Source organism: Thunnus albacares, chromosome 12, assembly GCF_914725855.1.
Source record: "Thunnus albacares chromosome 12, fThuAlb1.1, whole genome shotgun sequence".
Classification (NCBI taxonomy): Eukaryota; Metazoa; Chordata; class Actinopteri; order Scombriformes; family Scombridae; genus Thunnus; species Thunnus albacares.
Genome location: NC_058117.1, coordinates 5,801,584 through 5,827,116, shown reverse-complemented (window position 1 = coordinate 5,827,116; position 25,533 = coordinate 5,801,584). Strand labels below are relative to the sequence as shown.

The following is a 25,533-nucleotide window of genomic DNA, read 5'->3' as shown; positions in this document are numbered from 1 at the left end:
AGCACTAATCACTGGATGATAAACAACAAAGTGCAGTTTACACTTACACCAAGTACAGGTTGGAAAGAAGTTACACTACTGTCAAATGTGTCTCAGAAATTACATTTTGTGTGTTTAAAAACTAGTGTATGTACAAAAATACATGAGCTTACCAAGCTCATCATTTTTTACAGTGTAACATAGATTACTCAACCCACATGACCAATGACACAGAAAGATGACTAGTGACAGTGTGTGTGCTTTTATATGTGTTTGCATGCATGTACTTGTATGTGCTTCGGGTGTAGGTGTGTGTTTGATGTGTAAGAGTGTTACGCTGTGTCGCCTGCGTGTGTGTGTGTCTGTGTGTGTGTGTGTGTGTGTGTGTTTTGGTGTGTTGTGTGGAGGCTCTTCCCAAGGAGATGTGAAGTTGTTAATCCGCAGAAATCCTTCATGAGATCAAAGTCTGTGACTATTGACTGCATAGCCACTTACAACAATAGGATTAGTGCGCGTGTATGTGTGTGTGTGAGTCTGGCTACACTACTGTGTGCACACAGAATGTGAGTGTCTGTGTGTGTACATGTTTGGGTTAATGTATTATATACACAGCCTGCACTGCACAGTATGTTTATATATGTGTATGAATGTGTATGTTGTGTGTATCCCCTAACATATGTATCTACAGTCTAATTTTAAAGGACCAGTGTGTAGGATTTAGTGGCATCTAGTGGTGAGGTTACAGATTGCAACCAACTGAATACCCCTCCCCCTCCCCATCCAAGCATGTAGAGAACCTATGGTGGCCACGAAACTCGCAAAAAATGTGAAAGGCCCTCTCTAGAGCTAGTGTTTGGTTTGTCCATTCTGGGCTACTGTAGAAACATGGCGGTGCAACATGGTGGGCTCCGGAGAAGAGGACCCGCTCCCTATTTAGATATAAAGGGCTCATTCTAAGGTAACGAAAACACAACAATTCTTATTTTCAGGCGATTATACACTAATTGAAACATACTTATGTATATTTTATTCCATTTCTGCCAAGTCCGTTCCACTAAATGCCACTAAATTCTACACACTGGTCCTTTAAGTGTGTGTTTGTCTGTTTGCCATCTGTCCCTCTGTTTTATCTTTTCGAACTTTCTCCCTCTTCCTCTCTTTCTTCTGCTCTACCATCAGACCGTGGAGAACTGTGTGTGCATTCTGAGGAACCTGTCGTACCGTCTGGCTGCAGAGACGTCTCACAGCCAGCAGGGGGGGTCTGAGGAGCTGGACGGCCTTTTGTGTGACACTGGCGGGAAGGACGCAGAGAGCTCCGGATGCTGGGGCAAGAAGAAGAAGAAAAAGAAGGGCCACGACCAAGTGAGAAAACAAATATTTCTTCCTTTCTTTTTTCTTGTCTTTTTGTCTGTCCTCCGCTCTTCTCTCGATTTCTAGAGTTGGAGATTCAGTGGGTCTCTTGTTTGGGCGGGGCAGATCCATGCAGCTAATGTCCCCTCCACTCAAAAATGTGTTTTTCTTCTTGTACTTACAGTTGGATGTTTGAGCTTCACGGTGTAGAATGATGTGTGTGCAGAATTTGACTCTAGCAGACTGTTTTCATGTTCATCTGCAAAGAGGAAAGTTTTTCTGTGCTCATTGAAATTCCGCCTATGAGCATTTTTTGATATCACAACTAGTTTGGAGGCTGATCGTGGTCCAGTGTGCAACTTACACGAGTGTGATGTGGAAACTCGAAGCCTCCACTGCACAAACACTGAGAATGGACTTTACAGTGAAGAAGGAGACATTTCATGTCCAGCAGTTAAATTTTTGAAATGAACAATATAATATAATTTTTCATTAGGTAATTGTACTTAAAAACATATTTAAAAAAAAAACATACACACATTATTATTTCAAGCAGAGTATTTTTTATATATCTTACAACATGTCTGGAGGGAATCTTCAACGACTCACAGCCTGGACCATTGAGAACTTGTAGGGCAAAGGTGGCTTTTCCATTGTACATTGTATTTTACAAACCAGGAAGGATCAGACGTATAGTACATCATTAACGAGATGACAGCAGAAGTTCGGTTTTGGGTCAGTAAGTCCTGGTACTGGAAAAAAATACATTTGAGTCCCTATGTACTAACAGTATTCTATCAGAGGAGGCATCAATGTGCAGGAACATGGCAGCTAGATGCGCAGGTGGCAGATGGACATTCTCTCTGTGGAATATGGGCCTTTTAGTTGCTGAGTGTCTGATTCATTCCTTTGTTTATATTAATATTAATCATACTTTTCCTAATATGACACCTGTGACACCTTTAGCATGAAGTGAGCAACATTTCTGGGCTCTGCGTGGTCCTGGTGGGTTTTAATTCGTGCGTCAATTGTTGAGATATCCTACAATCTTTGTCAGTGCTGCTGCTCTCGCTGTCTTTCCATTTTTACCTTCACTCTTCACAACAATACAGTAACATATAGAAGTTTAACTACCACATACAAATCGTCATTTACTCACCAAATGGGTGCAAAATTTTCCTTTGTTTAATGCTGTGACTTCATTGGTTGGTATTCCCTGTCAGATGTCCACAATACAAATTAAACAACAAGGCAACAGTAATACAGATTTTACAGACCTTTGTCATCTTGAACTTTTTGAAAGTCTCAAGGTAGTTTGTGTTTTTAAACTGGATAAATACATCCTTGTCAGTAGCTCTTTTGTATAACGCCATGCATCATTCAACACAATGTAAAATTATAGAGCACCTACTACATATTTTAAGGCATTTTAAGACACTATCTCTACCATTATGTGTATTTATTGTTATAATTTTGTTGTCCGTCTTGTGTAAGAGCACAGTTCTTCACAGTTCACAGTTTTGTTTTTTTCAAATCGAGAGAGAACTCAATTTCTCATTTTGTATTGGAGCTCTGTGCTGTTTCTACTTCAGGAAGATTTGCTCAGTTCAACCTTGGTTCACACTATCTAAAGTCTCAAATGAATATTTATGAATGCACTACAGCTTTCTTTGATATTCATGATGTTTGAGTCAGAGTTGTTTTTCACGTCAACTACTGACAATCACCTACCACCTCGATTATTTAGGGTCAAGTCTGCAGAATGAGATGACTCATAGCTATGTCTATCAAGCAGAGCTTGATGATGTCACACAAATATGCACTTGTGTCATTCTTTGATTAAAAAAAAAAATCCATGATCGACGAACCAAAGACCGTTCAAAATGTGTGGCTTTTACACAGCAGTATCAGGGGATTATGGCTTTACCTGCAGATTAAGCCATGTTTGACTTTCTGCGTACTGGCTACCTGTGCTCAGAATCACAAAACTGATTTAGTACATCTCTCTGGATTTCCCGGGTATGTCCATCTGCTGCCAACAGGCAGACTTTCATCCTCCGTTTAGTTAAAAAGAAAGGAAAAAAAAGCTCCTTTAGTTGAAGAATTGGCAGAAACCTAACCGCTGCCTTGAAGCAGGCTCTAACCTCTTGTCATGCTAATAAGCAATCAGCAACACATTATGGTCGAGTGTAAGACGTCTTTTACAAGTTTTAGTGAAGCCGTGGGGAATGAGAACCCAACACTTCCGGTGGATCGGGGTGGGTGAATTGCTCATTAGCCCTGCATGCTTTTTCTCCCCCCTTTCATTTCTAGCAAAGGCAGAGAAAAGAGAGTTGAAAATGGTAGTGATGAGCCAGGCCTTTGACTTGTAGTTGTCGAGCAAAGCCTCAACAAACTTTTTGTGTAGACAGAAGCCAGGCAGAACCAGAGAGATGAGGGATCTTAAAACTAACCCTGGGATCAGATTGTACAGGGACAAATCATCAAATCATAACCCTCCCATAATAATAACATGTAAACCCCCCCCCCTCCCCACTATCTGTCTGTCTGCACTCCAGTGCAGCTGTGGGTGATTACCATGAAGTAGCGATTGGGGAGCTTGCTGGAGAGGGCAAAACTCTATCAACTGTAGGGTAATTAGAGGAGAGAAAGAGGAGAGGAGAGGAGAAGAGGGAGGATATGTCGATTAAGATGAGATATAATGGGAGAGTTTAGGTAAAAGGGAGGCTAGGAAATACAAAAGGATGAGTGAGGAGAAAGAGGAAGTAGTAGAATAATAAGATCAATGACAGAGTAGCAAGGGAAGACAACAAGTGGAGTGACAAAAAGACATTTTGTTGGCAATATTACAGAGCTTTAACAGATGTCATCTAAGATTACGTCATTACATATGGAAGGAGGATGGGAGAATGATATTATTTTTTATACAACACAAAATGTGTGGACTTATATTATGACAACTACGGTACACACAGGACATCTCAGTTTTTTAAACATATACACCCATAAATCAGGATCAGAACCAACTATATAGATCAAGTATGTTTAAGGATACAAAGACAATAGACCTATACACAGTGCACAGCGCTCAATGTACTGGAAGATACATATAACTAAACAAAGACAACAATGCTAAACAAAGCAAAACATGTCAAAGATATATAGTAGTTATTATGTACGGGAAACTTCACTTATAGATGTTCCCTTTGTCTCTGTTGATCATTCACTAACCTCAGCCCTGTTCCCTTACTGTTGCTAAGTAACTGTAAGGCAGTGACTGACAATTTCTTTCCCCAGCTGAAATGCAAAATGCAAAATTTAACAGCTGTAACAATTTAGCTAATTAAGCTAACATTAGCTCCATGAGTTGGTTGAAACACTGTCTATGTTTGACTTTTTAAAATTTAAAGCTGAACAAAAACCCTGTAAAGATGTCTTAAATACTTTATGACTGCATACACGATATCGTGCTACAAAAAAAAACATTGAGGCTAAGCTGCATGTCGCAGGCAAAAAGTAAACAGACATGCAGCAGTGTTCTTGGATTGCAGTGTAGAGCTAGTTAGTCCTTGTATTATAAGTGTGATAATGAAAAATGAACCAGTGTGTTTGACGAACGCCGTGCTATCTCACATAATGAGTTTGGCCGAGGTTGCTGGAGTGTAAACTTCCCCAAATGCAATAACGCAGCACAGAGCTGCTAAAGTTAGCCTGCACTCTTTAATATTAGCATCCAGGACCGGCTCCGAGGCAATGGGGAAATACTACACAGTGGATGCTCTAGTCATTAACAGGGCTGCTTTTACAGTAACTTGTTAACCTTTAAAATAATGTTGTATGAAATGCGTCTGGCCTTGGAAGTAACACAGGGTTAGGGTATTAATAGTAACCTAGTGAGCTGTACATGCTAACATGTACAGCTTATGTTAGAGTAAATAACACAATGTTTAATCCATTCCTTACATTTTTGCGCTTGTATTTTTGGTTTTGGAGAAGGTAAAAAAGAGCACAGCACCATCCATATTCTTAATGTACAGAGTTTCCCTCTTACTACATCCCCATGTACACCACAGAGGGTTTAATGAACAGTCAGTAGACAGATGTCTGTACAGAACATACAATAAAAGAATTTTATGTTAATGTTTTTGCACAATTTGTGTATTAAACAATAATATATAGAATTTGTAAGTACAGTAAATGTTTTGGTATTGCAGGATTATTTCACCATTGTTATGTCCAAGTGTTCTTGGACATAACATGAGACCCAATTCATGATATTTATGAAATGAAAACCTCGATAACTTCTTTTATTGAATGCAGCTTGATTCATATCATTCATTTGGACCGTAAAAATAATTTGTATTCCTTTAAAAGTCAATACACCATATTCCCCAGCCCTGGTCTGAGCCCCTGATGGATGGCAAGTTGTCACCACTGAGCTTCTATAATATTTTCATAAATAAGGGGAACGCATATATGCAACAAATCCTATGTCCAGGGCAGCAAGTAATGATTGCTTTTGGTGAAAATGAATTTTTTTTTTATAATGCAACTACTCATCAACATAATGTAGTCAAATGTCAGTACCACTGATTTGTGTGAATAATATTGCAATGTCACTGAGAAACCTCCTGTATTCAACATTCAACATTTTCAGTTATTATTGATGTTCAGTATTGCATTTTTTTTTTTTTTACAATTCATCATCAATGCAGGAGAAAATGTCAGATTTCAATTACAGAGGAGACAGAAAAACAAAATGCACAAATAGATGAATGCCACCTCATTTATATACTGCTTATGAATAGTAAATCTCCTCTCTCGTTCTTGCCTGAGGGGACCATGCTGGCACCCTACCACTGTCAAACCTCACCTCACACAGAAGTCAAAATGCCTTTCTCTCCTGAATTATGTCTCATCTTCCACAGTGGGACGGCGTCGGCCCATTTCCAGACTTGGCGGAGCCCCCAAAAGGCATCCAGATGTTATGGCACCCTACCATCGTCAAGCCCTACCTCACACTGCTGTCTGAGTGTTCCAACCCAGACACCCTGGAGGGAGCAGCTGGGGCCCTGCAAAACCTAGCTGCTGGCAGCTGGAAGGTAAAGACTCAGGCTTATTGTAATACTAAAAAGCATATGCAAGAATGTATCGAAATTCCAGTGGGTGCTGGAAAGTGTTTTTGCAAAATACCACCCTAACAGCCCCCGTTCTTCTGGTCATTTTGTGCTGTGGGATAGCAAACTTCACTTACTGGCTCTCTGGAATGTCCTCATGCATGCATGAATGTAATCCTGTGGTGCATAGTTCTCTGAAATCAACCCTTTCATGTAATGGTGTCAAAAGACTCTGGTTGGAATAAATGCTTTTCCTAGTGATGAAAGTATTTTATTTTCATCAATATTTCAAAGATAATGATGAACTACACGGAGGACTATAGACATTGCTTCAGATTTAAAATATTTATTTGTACACTATATATTTATGCATTATATTTTTTTTTTATATCAGCGAACTTGATAGACAGCAGTTTGGTCTGTGTAGACATGCTGCACTTGACAGATTCCTTTTTTAATGAACTAGCATTGATGTCGAAAATTCCTATGAATACAGTATCGGTAAATTTGACAAATTCTTCCAATGTCCACTTAGTTGGTGTTTTCAAAGCGTTCAGCCACATCTCAAGGCCTTCTTCAGCATCCTTAGTTTGCTTTATAGAATCTAAACCATAAACGAAAACTAACATTTAAACCATCTTAACACTTAAACAAATCCCTCTGCTGAGGAATGCCAAGAGATGTGACTGAAAGCCTCAGAAATACCAAGCAAGTGGAACTTGTGGTGGGTCAAGAATTCCAAAAAATCCAAAAAATATTTGAAATACTTTTTGGAAAATCAGCCCTTACATGTTTCAGGGTGCAATGGTCTTCAGCAGCTTTGATATTCCATTATGTTTTGCAAATTTCCAGTCGTAATTTACCAAAAATGCAATGATATTCTAAAGGAAAAGAATAACATAGATTATGCAATCACATACTTTTTTGAAAAGAAATAGCCTGTAGTGGCCACTTCTCATCAATTAATTTGAATTATAATACACCAGAAATTAGGAAAAAGAGGAAATGTGTGAATAAAAGTGCATCAAAACAAATCTCTGTGTCCACCTCTGACCCCTCTCCTCCTTCTTTCCGTGCCCAGTGGTCGGTCTATATCCGGGCCGCAGTGCGCAAGGAGAAGGGGCTCCCTATCCTGGTGGAGTTACTGAGGATAGACAACGACCGGGTGGTCTGTGCCGTGGCCACTGCTCTGAGAAACATGGCCCTGGACATCAGGAACAAGGAGCTCATTGGTGGGTAGCTGATTCACAATAATTAATGATACAAAAGTATTGTATTGTATTGATACTGCAGGTGGTTGAAATGTCACCAATAAAGAAAAGAGAGCTCTGATTCAATGTGCAGGTACTTCTTGTACCTAGATTAATTGTTTTTCCAGCACCTACCCCACTGAGGTTTTGTGGATATGCAAAAAAGAAAAAAATGCACCAAATAAAAAAAGGTATAATATAATTACTAATGAAAATCGACTTTGATTAAGAATTTTCTTGATACTAGTGGAGTAATATGCCTTAATTGAAGATAATGACACTGAAAAGAAGTGCAGTTATCTCCACCCACGTGCAGAATTACTTTAATACTTAATATGACACTTGTTAAAGTAGACATGTTCAGCAGTAATATTTTAAAAGACCTATTAAAATATAATTTGGACAGAGAATCATTGCTGTTGGGAATGGCAGCGCGGCAGGTTATGTGCTTTTATGATATTTGTCTATTTATGCAGATATACAGATCATTTCTTTCTTTAAACAGATACTAGTGTTGCTCCGGCTGATCGTTTGATGCTTGATTTTCCTTTGGAGACAGAGTGATGTCTCTGAACTGTGATGTGAACTCTGCTTTTCTGCTGGTCCCCATAGCAACAACCACATGCCTCCTTCCACTTACTCTGTCTGATGCTTCAGGCTGTGAGCTAAGCTGCGTGTGTGTGTGTGTGTGTGTGTGTGTGTGTGTGTGTGCGTGTTGTCTAAGTAAGCGAATGTGTCCATTCATGTGTATACCATATGTAGGTTGTAATGTCATACATCATGCTGCCACTGGGCACGTATGTATTTTTTGATAGGACATATTGTCAGCCTTCAGTTGGGTTCAGTTAACACGATGAAATTGCGTTAGAGACACACCATATTGTGTAGTTGTACTCTTGGAGCTTTCAGCAGTAGATATCAATACTGTCTGCACAGACTGGTCCTTTGTGAGCCAACTTTATTGCTGCACTGTTACAAACTTGATTGCAAGCTTCACTTGCAGTGTTTGTATGTTTGTAATAATGTGACTATTGCCAATACTGTGAGGATATGGCAATAGCTGAATTAAGCTGCTCACATGGTACGATTATGTTTGACAACTTAACATAATAAGCTGGTTTATTTGTGTGAATATGATTATCGGAAGAGAATTGTGGTTTTTATTACTTAAAATCAAAAAATCATTAAGAATATTGAATTGCGAGAGTGTTTATATACAGTATAAGTTAAAGCCACGGCTCTAGTTTTAGCTCAGTAGTAGTGTTTTCCGCCAACTTCAAGTTTTTCTTGACTTTTGTCTGTAAATGTTACTGGTGCGTTGCACACATATCAACACATCCACACATACATGCAACATAATTTCTGCTGACTGTCGCCTTGGTGCAAAGTACTGCAAGTGCAGTAATAATGTAAATAATAATATCAGGTCATTATTATATTTAGCATTAGTTATTTTCTTATATATTAATCAAAAGAGTCGATGCTCTCTTGCCACAGCAGGGAAACTCACATAGTGTGAATATAAACTGTCAACGGGTCACCCCACCACCCCAGGGTGATGACCCAATCAGAATTAGGGGCAGAGGGCACAGTGAATAAGATTGTCCAACGGCAATACTGGTGTGTCATGGGAAATGTAGTCAGTCAATTTTAAATCATGTGCTCATGTCTCCATTGTGTGACAACCACCCAACCAGGTTGTATTTTTACTTCCCTCATAGCAGCTAAGACCTTTAGCTTTCTGACAGACTAGGACAAAACATTAATATTGAAGTCAAACAAGAAATTAAATTACTCGGTCTGAACATTTGTAACAGTGACATTTACAAATAGACTGGTCTATCCAGCAAAATGATTTATAATAAAATTAATGATTTTAAATATGGGGGATTAATTAATTATAAAAATATAACTCATAATCAAAGCAGAGGTGAAAAAAAAATCTAAAAAATAATCTTTCAGAGAGCATTAGGGATGTCTGGTGGCTGATATCTGTGGGGAGACTTCCTGTTAGAGCTGTTTAGAAGATTTAGATTTACTGCAATGATGATGAGACACAAAAGCATCTTTTAATGGACTTACAGAGCTCAGGAAGTCTGAGATAAACTGAAAGCTCATGGTGTACATTTGGATTTATGTTATAAATCTGTCATGTATTGTATTATGGAAGATAAACTGCCATCCAAACATACAGAACTGATATAGATAATTATATGTATTGTATGTTTAAAACTGTGGAAAACGATATGTGCTATGATAAAACAACAGACTGTAATCAACAGCGACACCGTAATTAAACAGATACTTGCTGACCTCAAGAGGAGGAGAAGCTGGATAAATCTCAGCGCCTCCCCTGGAACATACTGGATTTATGAACTGACAGCACTTTATATAGGATCACTAAACTCTATGCACTTTGTGGAGGTTTTGCACTTTGGCACTGGTCGCACTTTATATGTAATTGTTATTTGTTCTGAATTTCAATAAAAATCTTCATAAAAAGGAAAAGAGGAAAGTACATAGTCTACTTAGGGACTATACAGAAATCATTATGGGATAAAATGTCATATCAAGTTAGCCTATTATATAATTCAAGTTCAGCATCACACTTTCTACTACTAACGGGTGAAGTTAGAAGCAAATAGGTATTAAAATCTGTCTTTGACTGTTTTCTAATTTTCAGGACAATTCAGTCAGCTTTATTATGTGAAACATGTTATATTGCACAGTACATATAATACTGATCTAAGTTAGCATAGCAAAAATTCAAATGGTCTTTCTTTCATTCCTATTTCCATCCTGTCTCCTTTCCATCTCCAAACCCTTTAACCTACATAATTCCACCTGCTCTGTCACTTTTGCCATCAGGTAAGTACGCCATGAGGGACCTGGTGCACCGTTTGCCCGGTGGCAGCAACAACAACAACAGCAGCGGTGGAGGAGGAGGAGGTGGAAGCGCCAACAGCAGCAGCCTGGTAGGGAAGACCATGTCAGACGACACCATCACTGCTATCTGCTGCGCACTGCATGAGGTCATCACCAAGAACATGGAGAACACCAAGGCCCTGAGGGACGCCGGTGGCATTGAGAAGCTCATCGGCATCGCCCGCAGCAAAGGAGACAAGTAAGCTGAATGAGAAGATGTTGTCAGGTAGAAGGGGGTGTATTAAAAACCACAGGTGCATCATGGCCTTGCCTTTTAGTTACAATCAAAAACAAAACTTTGCATCGTAGATGCTGAATTTTTCAAAGCTGATCCAGAATCTGAAACTGAAATTATTCAAATTACAACCACTAGAATTTAAAGCATTGTGATCGCATGTTTCTAAGAATACCTCTGCATTGTCAAATGAACAGCCAACACACATCAGCATACAAGTCACACAGAACAGAGACTTCTGCACCGCAGTCACCACGTCGCAGGATTTACAGCTGCACTGGATATAATCTTTATTTAATCGTCTCCATATTTCCAAATGTTGATTGTGGGATGCACGCTTCAGCATATTAATGCCTCACTGGCAGCCTGCTGTTCTGCATTTGGTTATTTGTTCATTAGCAAAGCACATAGTTAACAGGTAGAGTGGGAGACAAATGTAGTCAGATTCATCAGCCCAGTGGACAAGTAGGTTGAGTGACAAAGGGCTGCAGGAGGTGAAGGAGCTGAGAGAGACTGCAGCAGAGACACAGGAGAAGGGAGAAAGAAAAGGTTTGGAGAGGTTGTGCTTGTTTTAGAGCAATGAGTCAACACTCAAAGCAGTCAACAAAAAATAAGGTCCAAAGATTATTTGACCATTCCTCTCTTGCTCACTGTCTACACAATCTGTTTACCTCAACTACATTTGCTTTGCCAGTGGGAACAGAAAAGAAATGTGGGGAAAGTGGCCAGTAAACTGCAGATAGAAAGGTTGTAATGCCTTCATTTTATACTTCTTAAGGCTGATTATTTGACCCAAAAGAAGATTGTGCTCAACCAAAGACAAAAAAGAGAAAGCAAGGGGGTTTGTCAGCACAGTCAGAGTCCAAAAAGTATGGCTATGCCCTCTTTAGTGTGCAGAAGTGAAAACATCTGTGCATTTTCCCCCTGTGTTGAATTTATACACATAGAAACTGAATAAAGAACAATCAGACTGATTTAGGTGTATCTATAATTTAGTGTTTATAGCCTGAATTAAATGTATCTTGTATTTTTTTAGATTTCTGTCTGTCTTTCTATGATTAATACATTAAAATGATTTATATATTTATAATAATGCATTTAATCAATTTAACACATTTAAATATGTGACTTAAAGGTAGCTCATCCTCACCAAATTGGATGAATTTCACAATAAAAAGCTGAGAAGCCAGTGTTGCCAACTATTTTCAGTGGAAAGTAGCTAAAGCCTGCTGGAAAAGTGTCTATGACATCATGACGTAATTACATTTATACCAGATTTTTAAAAATCTAAAGGAAATTTAATTAACTTAAACTAGACTGACTGTAACTAGCCATATCATTAGCTATTTTTCATTTTCTCATTTACAGATATCAGCCAGGGAAAATCAATAAGTAAACTTAGTTTTAGCTTAAGCTAAGGCTAACCCTAGCAGTCTCACCAGCTAGCGTTCACTTGATATATCTAATATTTTCTCTGCTTTAGTTAGCTGTCTAGTTGGCCATAGGAATGTATAATTTTCACAGAAATAGTGAATCAAAAGGTAATATTAAGGTCTTAGCTCAGTCGTGACCAAATATTTAGCTACTATGTTTCGACTTTGTATGGCAGTATAATAGAAAATACAAATTTGGTTCTTACTTTTATACCAAAGTTGTGTTTATTTTATCCAGAGCTCTGTGAAGAATCAAAGGTTGAAATTAATTTCCAACATTATTCAAAGTTGACATATGGACGGTATAAATCCATAGATATTCAAAATTTCCTCATTTTTATTTCCGTATTTGCTTTGCATCAGTGCAAGAGGACAGGATATGCAATCACAGAATCCAAAACAATAACATTTACCAAAATGACTTGAAGAAATACATTTTAATTTCCTAGGCACTGATAAGGCCATATGAGCCAATTAGACCCATGGCCATTAGTCAGCAATGTCAAAACCTGGAGGATGCAGAATTAAATATTGGCCAATCAATCAACCAAGCAATCATGCAATTTAGCCTGAGAACATTTGTTGAGATAAAGAAGGTATTGGCATAGTGCATCCTGGGTATTTTCTTCCTTAGAGGCTTCAGTAAATTACTGCTTCACATACTGGTTTAGTGTCTGCCTTATTTCTGCTTCTTCATTATTCTGCACTATGGTGTTTGAATACCTCACACTAGCACAAAACAAAACAAAACCAAGGACAGTCAAGCTTTATTCTGTTTGTCTTTCTCCTCTCTGCTGAATTCCTAGACATAGTCCTAAAGTGGTGAAAGCAGCATCTCAAGTCCTGAACAGCATGTGGCAGTACAGAGACCTCCGCAGCCTCTACAAAAAGGTAAAGTCTGCATGGCAAAATGTACTCTGGCTGTATAAACATTGGACATGTCAGTCTTGTTGGCTTTTCAGCAAATATTACTAACAGACTGAAAACTGACTAATTAAAAATGAGTTTTAAGACCTTTCTTCTCTTGTCCTATCTCCTCTCCAGGATGGCTATTCTCAGTACCATTTTGTCGGCTCTTCCTCCACGATAGAGAGAGACAGACAGCGACCTTATTCCTCCTCTCGTACTCCGTCCATCTCTCCCGTACGAACCTCGCCCAACAATCGATCAGGTATGTACACCCCCTCTCACACACACCCCCACTCCCCCCGTCATCCCTTTTGTCCTCTATCACTCTTTCTGTCAGTACAGTCCAGTCAAACTAACACTAGCTGAAGTCTGCTTTAACCTTCACACTACGGCAGCTTCCGACAAATTATTCTGCTGTCAGGTAAAATCCTTGTACGGTACCTCCTAAAGAGTCCACCCTTGTATTGTTGAAATTATGGTTTGACTAATATGAGCCATCCAAGGTCTCAGTGTTTCTGGACTGATGACAATACTCAAGTACTGCACTGAGGTACAATTGGTACTTGAACTTCCTTTTTACTTTTTTCCTACGCAACACAACCATAGTTATAATACAATAATATCACACTCTCTAAATTATTCTGAAATGGGCCATTCTGCATAATAAATACTTTTACTTGTGATACTCTGTAAAATGTGGATGCTTCACACACATCTTGTCTACTGTTTTGTCTACTGTCATGGCTACAACTTTGTGTTCTATCAGAATCAGCTTTATTGGCCAAACATGTGAACACATACAAGAAAAATACACTTAATATCTTTTATTAAATTCCTTCAAAGTCTTCACTACAAATATTATATGGACAGACATGAATGTAAACTGTAATTTGAGTCGTTGGCAGAGGCATAAAACCACATGGCGGTATTTCTAGTTATATTTTTGTATGCAAGACTTACTTTCTTGGCTTAATCTATAAGCCTCTAAAACTGAGAAGAAACAAAAGATAATGATAAAAGACTAATCATACATTTTGTTTTACTTTTTTTTTTTTACATTTTACATTTAGGGATGTGATCAAAATATTTAGCTGGCATCAATTCAGCTTCCCTGCCTTCTTGTCATTCAGACATACTGGAGGTGTATTTTATGTCAGTGCTCCTTAGGAAAATTATTAAATTATTATAAATAATTATTAGAATAGAAAATTATACAGAAGGAGTGCTGCTCTGATTATTACTGATCCAACATGAGAAGAATCTCCTCAGCAATATAAAACTGGTTCCTTTACAGTGTTTCGTGGTTTGCTAAACTGTTTTTTTTTTTCTGTGTGCACAAGAGCTGATAATTAAGAGATAAATGTATTACAGTGCTCTCTGTGCATTTTTTACCTTATGTTGCTGTAGCCTTGGTGTGAATCTGTTTTACAGATAGCCTGGAGATTCACTAATATTTAAAACATATGAGTAAACCTACTCAAAAAAAGGGCTTAGGCATTTTTGTAGTTTTAAGCTTTTCAGTTGTACCCTAAAACCATTGTTTTGGGCAGGTCGAGCTGTCAGGAAACAACAGCTAATAGATACCAGTTGGCCAGCTCATCACTCATCACTTTCATCAACAAAGGTGATGATGCCACAGGCCTGAACTATCATGGCTGATCATAGCTGCTGTTGTACTGTAACTGTAGAAAGTGACTCAGGCGCATTTTCAGACATGAGACCGACATGTAAAATTGTGCATCATCACATTTAAATAAGAAGAAGAGAGGTCTGAAAGGGACTCTAGTATAACCTCTGCAACAAATATATTACCAGACAATTTGACACTGAATGACTAGTAGAGAAATATATCGTTCTGTATCTGCTAACCAATAAATAATTCAAATCAATTTGAAATGACTATATATGAAAGCATTAAATTGGTTTTGTGAGACAAAAAACCCCCACCAGATCTGGATTTATGAGGCTGTCAACTGACAGTGGCAAAATGATAAACACTGTAGTTTGGGAGCTAATTTCCCATTTTTTGTTTTGTTTCTCTGTTTACAAGTGTGCAAGCAGTCACAGATGGTTCATCAAGACATTTGTTTAATTTCACTGCTGCGGAAATTTTTGACATACAAAAGAAATGGCTCCTTTGTGTGGAAAAAGCCTTTGCCCGTACATTCAGACAACACTTGTTCTCAGCAGACATGGGATAAATGGCCTTGAAGGTGTTGATATCACAATAGACTGGTGATGTTAGCAGAGCATTAATGAGCATATGGGTCAATGCTAACTGTGTTATAATGTACAGAGGAACAGGAAAGAGACAAAGAGACAGATGCAGTCACACATACAGGCTGGCAGGCTGCATCATAGCTAGCAGCTTCTATGTGAAAGGCCGTTGATAATGATTTGAATATTAGAGGAAACGCTTCTGAACCATATGGCACTGAATCAATAGCCAGGTTTCCTCCAACATGGCTAACCAGATCTAACTCATTATCTTTGCCACTGATCCCCCCCAACCCCCTCTCTGTCTAGCATTTATTATGCTTTTTTTCCCCCAACTGTGGATGTGCTTATTATCTATGACAATTTTCAAATTTGTTCCTTGTACAAGTGGTTCTTTGGGCGAGTAAGGCAGATACAGACAGATAAAAGTGCCAGTAGGAGTACTAGTAGTGAATGTAAGGTAGGAAAGAAGTGTGAGAGAACTAGATGTTCATAAAGTGTAGTAAGTAGAGGTGCTGAGGGAGTAGCCTGCAGCCAGACAGAGAAAGAAAGAAAAAGACAGAAGCAAGAGTAAAGCAGACATGGGGAGGAGGGATGACTCAGTATTCACTAGTGTTGGGCTGAATACTCGGATGAAACTTTTTACGAGCATGAGTATCATCCGATTAAAATGTGTCAATATCTGTACTCGTGATGAAGGAAAAATCCTCATTGGGTAGCTGTGTCCACATCGCTCCGTGATAGGCCAGCCACACACACAGCTCCTCCCCAACACAGAGCCTATACAAAGTTCACTGCTGCTTCGCCACATAGCACAATCATGTCGTCATCACAGCCACTCTGTCTACAGGGATTAACAGCTCGCAACTCTCACCGCTTCAACCCACATCCGTGTCAGGCTTAGAATACCAACTGGTTAGGCCCCGCCCACTTCAGGTTTAAGCACCGCCCATTCTGAGTACGGATACGGATTGGTTGAACAGATACAGATACGGATACAGATAATGGTTTACCTCTTTGAAATTACACCCTAGCCATAAACCAAAACCTTTGTGAAGAATGGGACACAATACAATCACAATACAAACAACACCTCGTTTTTACTTACAGAAAGATGATGCTTAGAGGAAATAATGCATATAGAGAAGCCTCAGAGTGCTGACAGAGTGCAGAGAGAACTTTCAAATCACTCCGGCCTTTCTGCTGTGAAAGGACTCCAGTGAAGTGTAAATAGTTCATTCATGCTGTAGTTTCCTTCTTGTGTATCCAAAAGTGTGTTTATGATGGAATGAAGGTTAAAGATATTCCCTGTGTTTGTGTGTGTGTATGTAGCGAGCGCTCCCGCGTCCCCCAGGGAGATGATGGCATTGAAGGAGAGGAAGGCAGACTATGACTTGACCGGCAATGCCACTTACCATGGCAGCAAGGGCGAACACACATCCCGAAAGGACGCCATGACAGGTAGGAATTCCCTACTGCATGTCTGACATAAAAACACATGCACATTTCTACTCTGAAGCTCCCAGCTGACTTTATAGGTACAGGCAAACATCAAGTTAAACTGTGTCAGTAATATGGACCTAAATGTTAAGTTCTAGAGAAAGTCAACTATGAAATTCTACAGTTTATTAGTTAAAACTAGACCAATAAATGGACCAGGACAATAATGTCTTCTGGTCTTGTTGCTGACAATGAAATTTAAGTGTAAAACATTTGAAATTCTGTTGAGGTCAGATAGATGCTGGACCAATCAGACAACTATGAGTAGCATTCAGGTGTTAACATGATTGGATTTGAATGTGACACTTGAATGTATCATCAAGTACTCAGACATTTCCTTGGATGATTTAAATCTTTGACCTGATGGTGGCGCTAGAGGAAAGTTTAAAGGATCACCAAAGTCAGAAGAATTCATCCTCTTGGAATCATAATAGTCTGCACAAAATTTCATGGCAATCCGTCCAATAGATGTTGAGATGTTTCAGTCTGGACCAAAGTGGTGGACCAACCTACCGACCGCCATTGCCATCCATAGAGCAACAACACTAATGTAGTGAAAAATGGTTTACATTACTGGTGACCACCTGACGGCCACTGACTGCCTACCTACACTCCTCTGCATGCATTGACAGTAATATCCCAGCTTCGGAGCAAACTTTAATCTGAAGTCCTCATCCTCACTGTCTCTGCAGGTCAAATCTCCGGTGGGTCTTCAACACTACACAGAGGAGCATATGTGTCACCTACTGATGACCTGAAGTATAATCAGGTACGACAAGTCCTTTTCTGTGTTAAAAATGTTCATAATTACACATATGTGACCAATGTTGCAACCCTAAAGTTGGTCATAAAACATGTCTCATTATTGAGACAGTTACTGCTAGCAGAAATACATCATTTTTATCTCAAAGTATCTCAAATTATTACTACTATCTGTTATTTAAATAAACTACCATTTGGAAAAGAAAGCAATAGTTGTGGAACAAAGCAAGGAGAGATGTAAACAGAGGGGAAAGAATGAAAACACCAAAGGCAGGTTAATGATTATATTTCAACTTAGAGGTTTTAGGTGTCACAGGTTCTCTGGGAGAAAAACATCTGAACACCCACAACACTCAACATCTGATGAAAGAAGTTTCTTTCAGTCTCTTGCCCTTCTTTGCACCTCTCTCTCTGCTGCATTCCAATGTCTTCTTACCTCTTTATGACTCATCTCACCTCAAAGAGAAGGAACTGCTCTATAGTAAGCCATAGATGGAGACATAACATCATAGCAAAACTGTAAGCCTCTCTATATATGCGAATTGAATAGTTGTACTATAGGGGAAAAATACTATCACGTCCACAAAGGTTGCCTTAAACTCATACATTTATAGAGCCCCATTTAAGTGTTATTGGAGCACTGCAGTGAATTTCTCTCAGGGTCTGGCCTTCAGTCCTACATTGTTGCCAGTAAAAGGCTTTCATATTACCTATCACATCATTTGGCAGCGATGTCAGAGGCTGTTCGGATCTTGAAACATGCAACTTGGCAGTCTCACAGCAATTTAACCCACACCACTGATGGGCATTTCACCCCTGATAAATCAAAACCATTTTGTGTTTAATTACTAGTTTGCTAGCTAGCTAAACATACTGTCAGCCAGCCATCCTGTTGTAAAGCAAAACATGTTCAGCAACAGACACTTTAATTGTGTTACAGCAGCCTACATTTATAAAATAAATATGAATTGTCGACCACTTGCTTCTATTGAATAATAGTACTGTACTGACCTACACCAAAATAATTGCTGCTTCAGGCTTGTTAGTGGTCATGTTGTTAAACCTTTCATTTTTTAGACAAAAAGAAAGTGTTGACTAAATACTGCAGTCATGTGAGTTTTAGCTCTACTCATCTGGCATTTGTCCAACATTTTGCAGACAAATAGTAGGAATGTCATACATGCTAATGTTACAGATACAGACAAACATTACAAATATCTAACACAACCAACCTTCCATGCTCTTAAACCATTCTATCTATTCATGGTCTGAAACACACACAGTTCATTACTTACTACCTGTAAGTTAACTTTGTGTAGTAGAGTTTTGCTACATGTTATGAACCCAACAACTCTTAACAAGTGTCACTATATGAGCTATCATGAGATTGTAGCAATCTATTTCCTGGCCTGGATCTATTTCTATGAATCTTTTACTGTTATTTTTTTTAAGTGGTGAGTTTAGAACATAAATACATATCAAATCAACATTTCTTAATGATGGTGCTTTGAACTTAGCCATCATAATCTTGCCTCAGTAATGATCTTTACTCTTTTCACAGGTCTCCTCTCAAGGCTTGCCTTCAGAACCCTACCCTCCTTTCCAAAACCCTCCCCCACCCGACAGTGTCACCTTCGAGGACCAGGCCTTCTACGAGAACCAGGTTCACGCCGGAGGACGCCCCCCGCAAGGTGACCTCAACATGCACCTGCAGGGCCTCAAATCCACCGGCAACTATGTAGACTTCTACTCAGCCTCGCGGCCCTACAGTGAGCTCAACTATGAGACCAGCCACTATCCAGCCTCACCAGACTCCTGGGTCTAAGGGGAGATGAGGGTGGAGGAGGAGGAGGAGGAGGAGGAGGAGGAGAGGGTGAATGAAGGAAAACAGGACAGTGGAGGGAATAGTTTAAAAGGTGGAGGAAAGAAGATGAAAGGACACTGTTTCCCTCCCTTCCCATCCTCCTCAGTAGTTCCTGAGTAGCATCATAGGTAGCAGGGTGAAAGAGGGGGAGGAAGGAGCGAAAGAAAGGAGGTACCACACCACACTCCTTTCAAGAGACATTTGAAGGAGGAGGGAGAGGGGACAAAGGAGGAAAGGAGAAGAGCAGAAGAGCGGCCATGCATGTGCATGCACACCACCAACAAAACCGACGGACACATTTTCTTTCTGTGTTTAGTTTGTGATCAACAACTGCTACAAGGTTCAGCAGACAGAAAGCTAAAAACCTCCTGCACCTGAAGGCCTCTGGATACAGAACGTGAGAGGGACAGACATGATGAAAGAGTCAGAATGAAAAGGAAAAGCGTGATAAAAAAAAAAGTTGGAAATACTGTATATTGGGATGCAGAAGGACAATGAAAGAGAAAAATGGATCAGTGGACTTGAGGATGGAAGGTTTTTGGATGGTGAACGGAATGTGTCAGAGATGACCGGGAGAAACCTGTAAATATGTGGTATAGTAACATGGATTTTAGTAATGTGAAGCACAAGAAGCAGAGCTGTAGGACATGTAGGACGTCTGTCACACAAACTTTTGTTTCTCTCTATGGCTTCAGCGTGATGTATCCTCCTCTGGGCAAAGAATGCTTCTGGACTTTGTCATTTGTAACAGGTTTTTTCTTTTTCTTTTTGTGTTTCTACTTTTTTAATTCTCGATTCTGGTTGTATAGTATTTGATGTACACTGTACATTTACGGAGATGCATTGTGTACTGTACATAGCACTATTTTCTGTGTCATGTCAGGCCTTCGCCATTGGTCCTCCTCACTTCCTCACTAACTATCCCCCGACACATACACATACTTGAGACATACAATATCGCCACTCAGACTGTCAAAACTCAAATCACAGCTACAGACAGATTTCAACATGTTGCTAAAGTGAAGCATTCAATAATAATTGGGTATTGAAGCATCAATTCTGGTGGGTCAGGGTGCTCCTTTTACTGCCCTACAGATAGTTTTCACAAATGGCCAAAGAGAGGCTCAAACAGTATCTGGAATCACAGCAGCAGATGCCTTTTCTGTGACAAAAATCTTGTTTTTTGAGGCTAGCTTTGGTTTTGCGGCGGCTATCTTTCCACATTAACACCACTAAACCCCTTTTTGTCCCCATGAGCCCTTCCTTCTAGTGCTCACTGTGTATATAACCGTGCCAAACAAGGGTTACTTCCCCTTAGCTGAAGAGGGCAGGGGGGGGTGAATGTTAGGGGGTGAAAAAGGGTCCAAGCTCAGTTGAAACTTTGATTTCAGCTGAACATCCTTGCAGTTCTAACAATGCCAGTTTGTAAATGCTTTGGTTTTTCTAAACTGTGTTTTACTGGGATGAAAACTGTCTAACTGCACCGGGACTGGGGAGAAAAAAATAATAATAAAAAAAAAAAAGAAAACCGTGGAGGGACTGTGACCGGGCGGAGCCTCGCTTCCTCCAAAGTTGTACAAAATTAGTTGATTTCTGTGTTGTAAAATAATCAATGTTTGAAGTACAAAAAAAAAAAAACTTTTCTGAGAGATGGGTGGCAATTCTAACTTCATGGTAGACAAAACTGTTAATAGAGTATGGATATATATTATATAAATATAAATATATACTTTTTATGTGCAGATGTGGATGTCACTTATAGCAGCAACATTATGGAAAAAGACTTGTAAAAAAAACAGCTACATGTAGGAATTTTGTTCACATTTTATTTTCTGGTCAACACACTAAATTGTCAACTTTGTGTAGTAATGTTGTTGCTATGTGGAGTAGAGTAGACCAGGGCCCAGGGATCCACGTTGTCACTAAAGCAGTCGAAAAAAAAGGTGCTACATCCGTGAGCAGTATTTCCAACATGTCTGTACTTTAACTGTGCACAAAATGTTTGTTGCCCCTTGCATTGATAGCAAATTATTGATTATCAGACATGAGTTCTGATCATGTCACAGGTGTCTGTTTTAAACCACATAACAGAGAACAATCACAAATTTGATTCGTTTAAAAAGTGTATTCCTCGTGCATGAAACCCCATTCTGATGAATTGGTCTCATTATGCTAAATGGCAAAAACTGCACCCATGAATGCATGATTATTTTGTCGTCAATCTGAAACTTGATGGTGTTTTTTTTTTTTCTTTTTCTTTTTTTTAAAGTGAGAAAGACTAAATTGTAAAATGTGACAACAGACCCTGGTTCTCCCTACCCACTGCTGTTTAGAAGTCCTAGAGGTCATCTTCCGATGCTTGATGCTCATAATGCAAACTGTCCCCACAAAAACACTGGATGAAAAACAGACGTACTGTATTTGTTAGTGAGCATCTGGAAACTGACAACGTTATGTATGTCCTTGTGATCCTTAGGCAGAAAACCTGACTATAAGACCTGTATGGAGATATAACGTCGGTAACCTTTTTGTTGCTAGACCAAACGTGTTTTAAAAAGAGAATTGTGAATCTTTCTATTGCCTCAAACAAATTGCAACTGCTCCAAAAAATATAAACGGACCATCGAAGAACTTCTGAATTTGGGAGTTGTTTGTTCTGTTGCCAAAAATGTTCTTCGGGTGTGTTTTCAGTGTGTTACAGGAGCTGGTATGTTTTGACCATTAATAAGGACTTAACAATATTCTTAAAGCATACCCTTCATAACCATTTCTTTATATGTCATTCAGTACAATATGAATATTCACTAACAAAGACTTGAAAACACAGACTGTATATAAAAATGGATGTAGCGAGGTGTGACATCACCTGCTGGTTTGCATTGGAGCCTGTTTGAAGCCCAAAGTTGCTGCTTATGGTTGGCGCCATCTTTTCCATTTGGAGCCAGGAGCTTCCAAATAAGAAGTGCAGGGCGTTGCCTTTCATGCTAAACATGTCACACTACCTTGGGCCAAGCTAACAAGTAACAAGTCAAGTAACATTAAACTTACTGAAATACTGCAACAATAGTCCAACTCAGAGAGAGCAACGTTAACCAAGCTGGAGTGAACAGCACTGTCAATCACAGCTGTCAATCAACACCCACACGGTGGACATCAAATCTACTGTAAGTCTTCAGATCTCACAACAGAGCAATAATTTCCAAAATGACCACCAACACACTTATTAAAGGGCCTGAATTTAGAGGCTGAGACCATGATGACTTGTTGAAGAAAAGGAATGACTTAATATTTCAATTAAGACGCTTTAAGATGCTTCTGCATTGGCTTCAGTCTAAAGCTGTGGTAGTCGTCACTTGCTTGAATTAGCTAGAGGCAACTAATCCATCACAGCAAAGATGTTGTTGCTTCAGTTTTTCAGTCAGAGTAAGGTTATTGTGGTGTAGTTTGTTAAGGGAGTGATTTTCAAACCTCTCCTCAGTGATGCATTCAAGGACACTCCAACATCTGGAAATTGGTGGTCAATTGCCAGAAAGCAGAGTAGTGATTTGTTATGTTGTTGGAAAATTGTACCCAGGAGAAATATAAGCAGACATTGAAATAATGAAAAGTGATAAATATATATTTTTTGCATTAGAAAAGTTAACGTGCAGCAACTGACTCTCAAAACTCAGATGTAGTCAAGACCACTTGAGTCGAGCCTGACACAAGCCCAAGTGATAACAGGTTGGAGATCAAGTCAAAACCAACTCAGAATATGGTTGAGACCAAGTCTGGACTGAGGTCAATAAACAAAAATAGTGCCCATTCATTATTCAATCACTTAGTCTTTTGGATCTAAGTTTTAAATGTGATAGGAATAGAAAATCTATACTGTATGTGCCTAAATATATGAAAGTATGATATCTTGCAGACATTTGTGGATAAAGTTTCACTTCAAAAACACTTGGTTGGTTTATGATAAAGACACACTGTGGAAAGGGAACTAGGCAACTGACAGCTGCCTGGCAACAAAGCAGCTTCTCCAGCCTGCTATGAGCCAACTGGACTTGGTTGCAAGCAAAGACTGTAATGGGCAAGACCCCTACCTGAGACCGAGAGAAGTCTGAGAACTTATGAGAAAACATGTTTTAAGACTAGACCGGAGACTATGACTGAGGAGGTAGAGGTGGTTGTCTACTAATTGGAAGAAAGGCAGTTCGATTTCCAGCTCCTCTAGTCCATATATTGAAGTGTCCTTGGACAAGATAATGAACCCCAGATTGCTCCCAATGGCTGTGCCATCAGTGTGTGAGTGTGTGTGTGAATGATTAGGTCCTCCTTATGAGCAGTTTGACACCTTGCATGGCAGCCCCTGCCATCAGCATATGAATGAATGTGTGTGTGAATGGGTGAATGTACTTTGCGTAGTCAGAAGACTAGAAAGGCGCTATATAAGTGCAGTCCATTTACCAGTTACCATTATAGTACACCAGCCCTGCGAAGCACCCTTTAACACACCAGCAGGGATAGCTTTCAGCTTTCACTCCCTGGTTACAACAACACTGCAATAAGAACTGAACTTTGACTAAGCAGTAAAGACCAGAAATTCTTTACTTTGATTACTTATCTCAAACTAAGTGTTTGTAACACAAAACTAAAACCAAAAACTAAAGTTGGATTTGAACACATAAGTCATTGTAAACTGTTCTGTGCATGAAAACGACCCTCATCCTCCACAGATGGAAAGTCTGGATTATGCAGTTTCTTATTAAGCAGCGGAGAAGAGCTTTCCAGTGCATCAGAGGAGACAGAAGATCAGACCATTTTCAAATGTAGCTTCAGCAAGTGTGTGTGTGTTGCACTTAAATGTTTGCAGGTGAATGCCTGCACACACCTGTTTGGAAAGGTGTGTCCAAACTTTTTTTTTTTTACTATATCTGTACCTTAATGCTACATGCAACTGCAGTATATTGACATTTAAAGGGTCATGGGTGCTCTCTAGTGGTCATTAGAGAAACTGCATAACAGGTCAGGGCGGCGGCCATTTTAGTCTCTGAGGCCTGTTCTGCATGGCATGCTGCAGATAGAATCACTACACCACAGGCACAGATTTTATCTTTGAGAGCTCAGGGTTAGGTCGTGTCTTTTCCCATTACACATGCACTGTTGGAGTGCAGAACAAAGCCCGGGCGAGACGTCATCCACAGCTCCAGAAATGAGTGGAAGGCTACACGCTGTGTCTTTTTCCTTATCTCAGGTACACCACAAATACTTTTTGCATGACACCTACAGTTAAAAACAGCATGAGTAAATAAATTCTGGTTCAAGCTTTCTGCTATCATACTGTATTTGTTCAGACAATGTTTGGAAATCAAGTTCCCCATATAATTAATGGTTCCAGTCAAATCTTTACATGGTATTCATGAGGGCTTACAATACACAGAACCTCCACAATTTCACCTATACCTATATTTATCTATAATTCTTCCCTTCTTTCTTTCAAACTGTTTGAGTCACCCAGAAGAAAATTATTTGGTATTTATCATTTCCTGCCAAAACACACATTTCAGTTTGCTGACAAAGTTTTTAACTGCTGTGCTTAATTTTTTTTTTTATAAATAATGAGTGACTACTTTTCATAAGAACAGCATTATTGTGGAAGGACTGACTCACACATCTTGAATTGCTTTAGTAATATTAAAGTGATTTTTCAGTTGGGCAGCCTCAGAGCATCACAGACAAGTTTATTGCAGCCAACAGTAATTTGGATAAACTTTGTGTGTAGTGAAAAAAGGAAGGAGAGAGAGACAGAGAGACACACACACACACAAACACAATTAGAGGGTTTATGCAAAAATGTCTGTACAGTTTCTCTTTGAACAACATTACAAAGAGGAGCATGAAATTGACTGTAGTTTATTGTTCAATATCCCTATCAAAAATACATATCAATATTTTTAGATATATATATATATATATATATATATATATATATATATATATATCACAGGAA

General features: G+C 39.2%; 1 protein-coding gene across 14 annotated transcripts in view; it reads left to right on the top strand.

The window, feature by feature from the left end:
- Window positions 1-22,180, top strand: part of ctnnd2b (catenin (cadherin-associated protein), delta 2b) — a 181,270-nt gene extending 159,090 nt beyond the window's left edge. For 9 of the 14 annotated variants that reach the window (XM_044368512.1, XM_044368508.1, XM_044368505.1 and 6 more), the window contains 9 exons: window positions 1,159-1,341; window positions 6,258-6,431; window positions 7,528-7,678; window positions 10,565-10,820; window positions 13,087-13,180; window positions 13,334-13,460; window positions 16,748-16,876; window positions 17,608-17,684; window positions 19,239-22,180. In XM_044368512.1, coding sequence (XP_044224447.1) covers window positions 1,159-1,341; window positions 6,258-6,431; window positions 7,528-7,678; window positions 10,565-10,820; window positions 13,087-13,180; window positions 13,334-13,460; window positions 16,748-16,876; window positions 17,608-17,684; window positions 19,239-19,502 — 1,455 coding nt within the window. In that variant the 3' untranslated portion in view covers window positions 19,503-22,180. The remainder of the gene's footprint in view (window positions 1-1,158; window positions 1,342-6,257; window positions 6,432-7,527; window positions 7,679-10,564; window positions 10,821-13,086; window positions 13,181-13,333; window positions 13,461-16,747; window positions 16,877-17,607; window positions 17,685-19,238) is intronic. The other 5 variants (XM_044368518.1, XM_044368517.1, XM_044368516.1 and 2 more) reach the window with 1 other exon arrangement.
- Window positions 22,181-25,533: the final 3,353 nt, after the last annotated feature.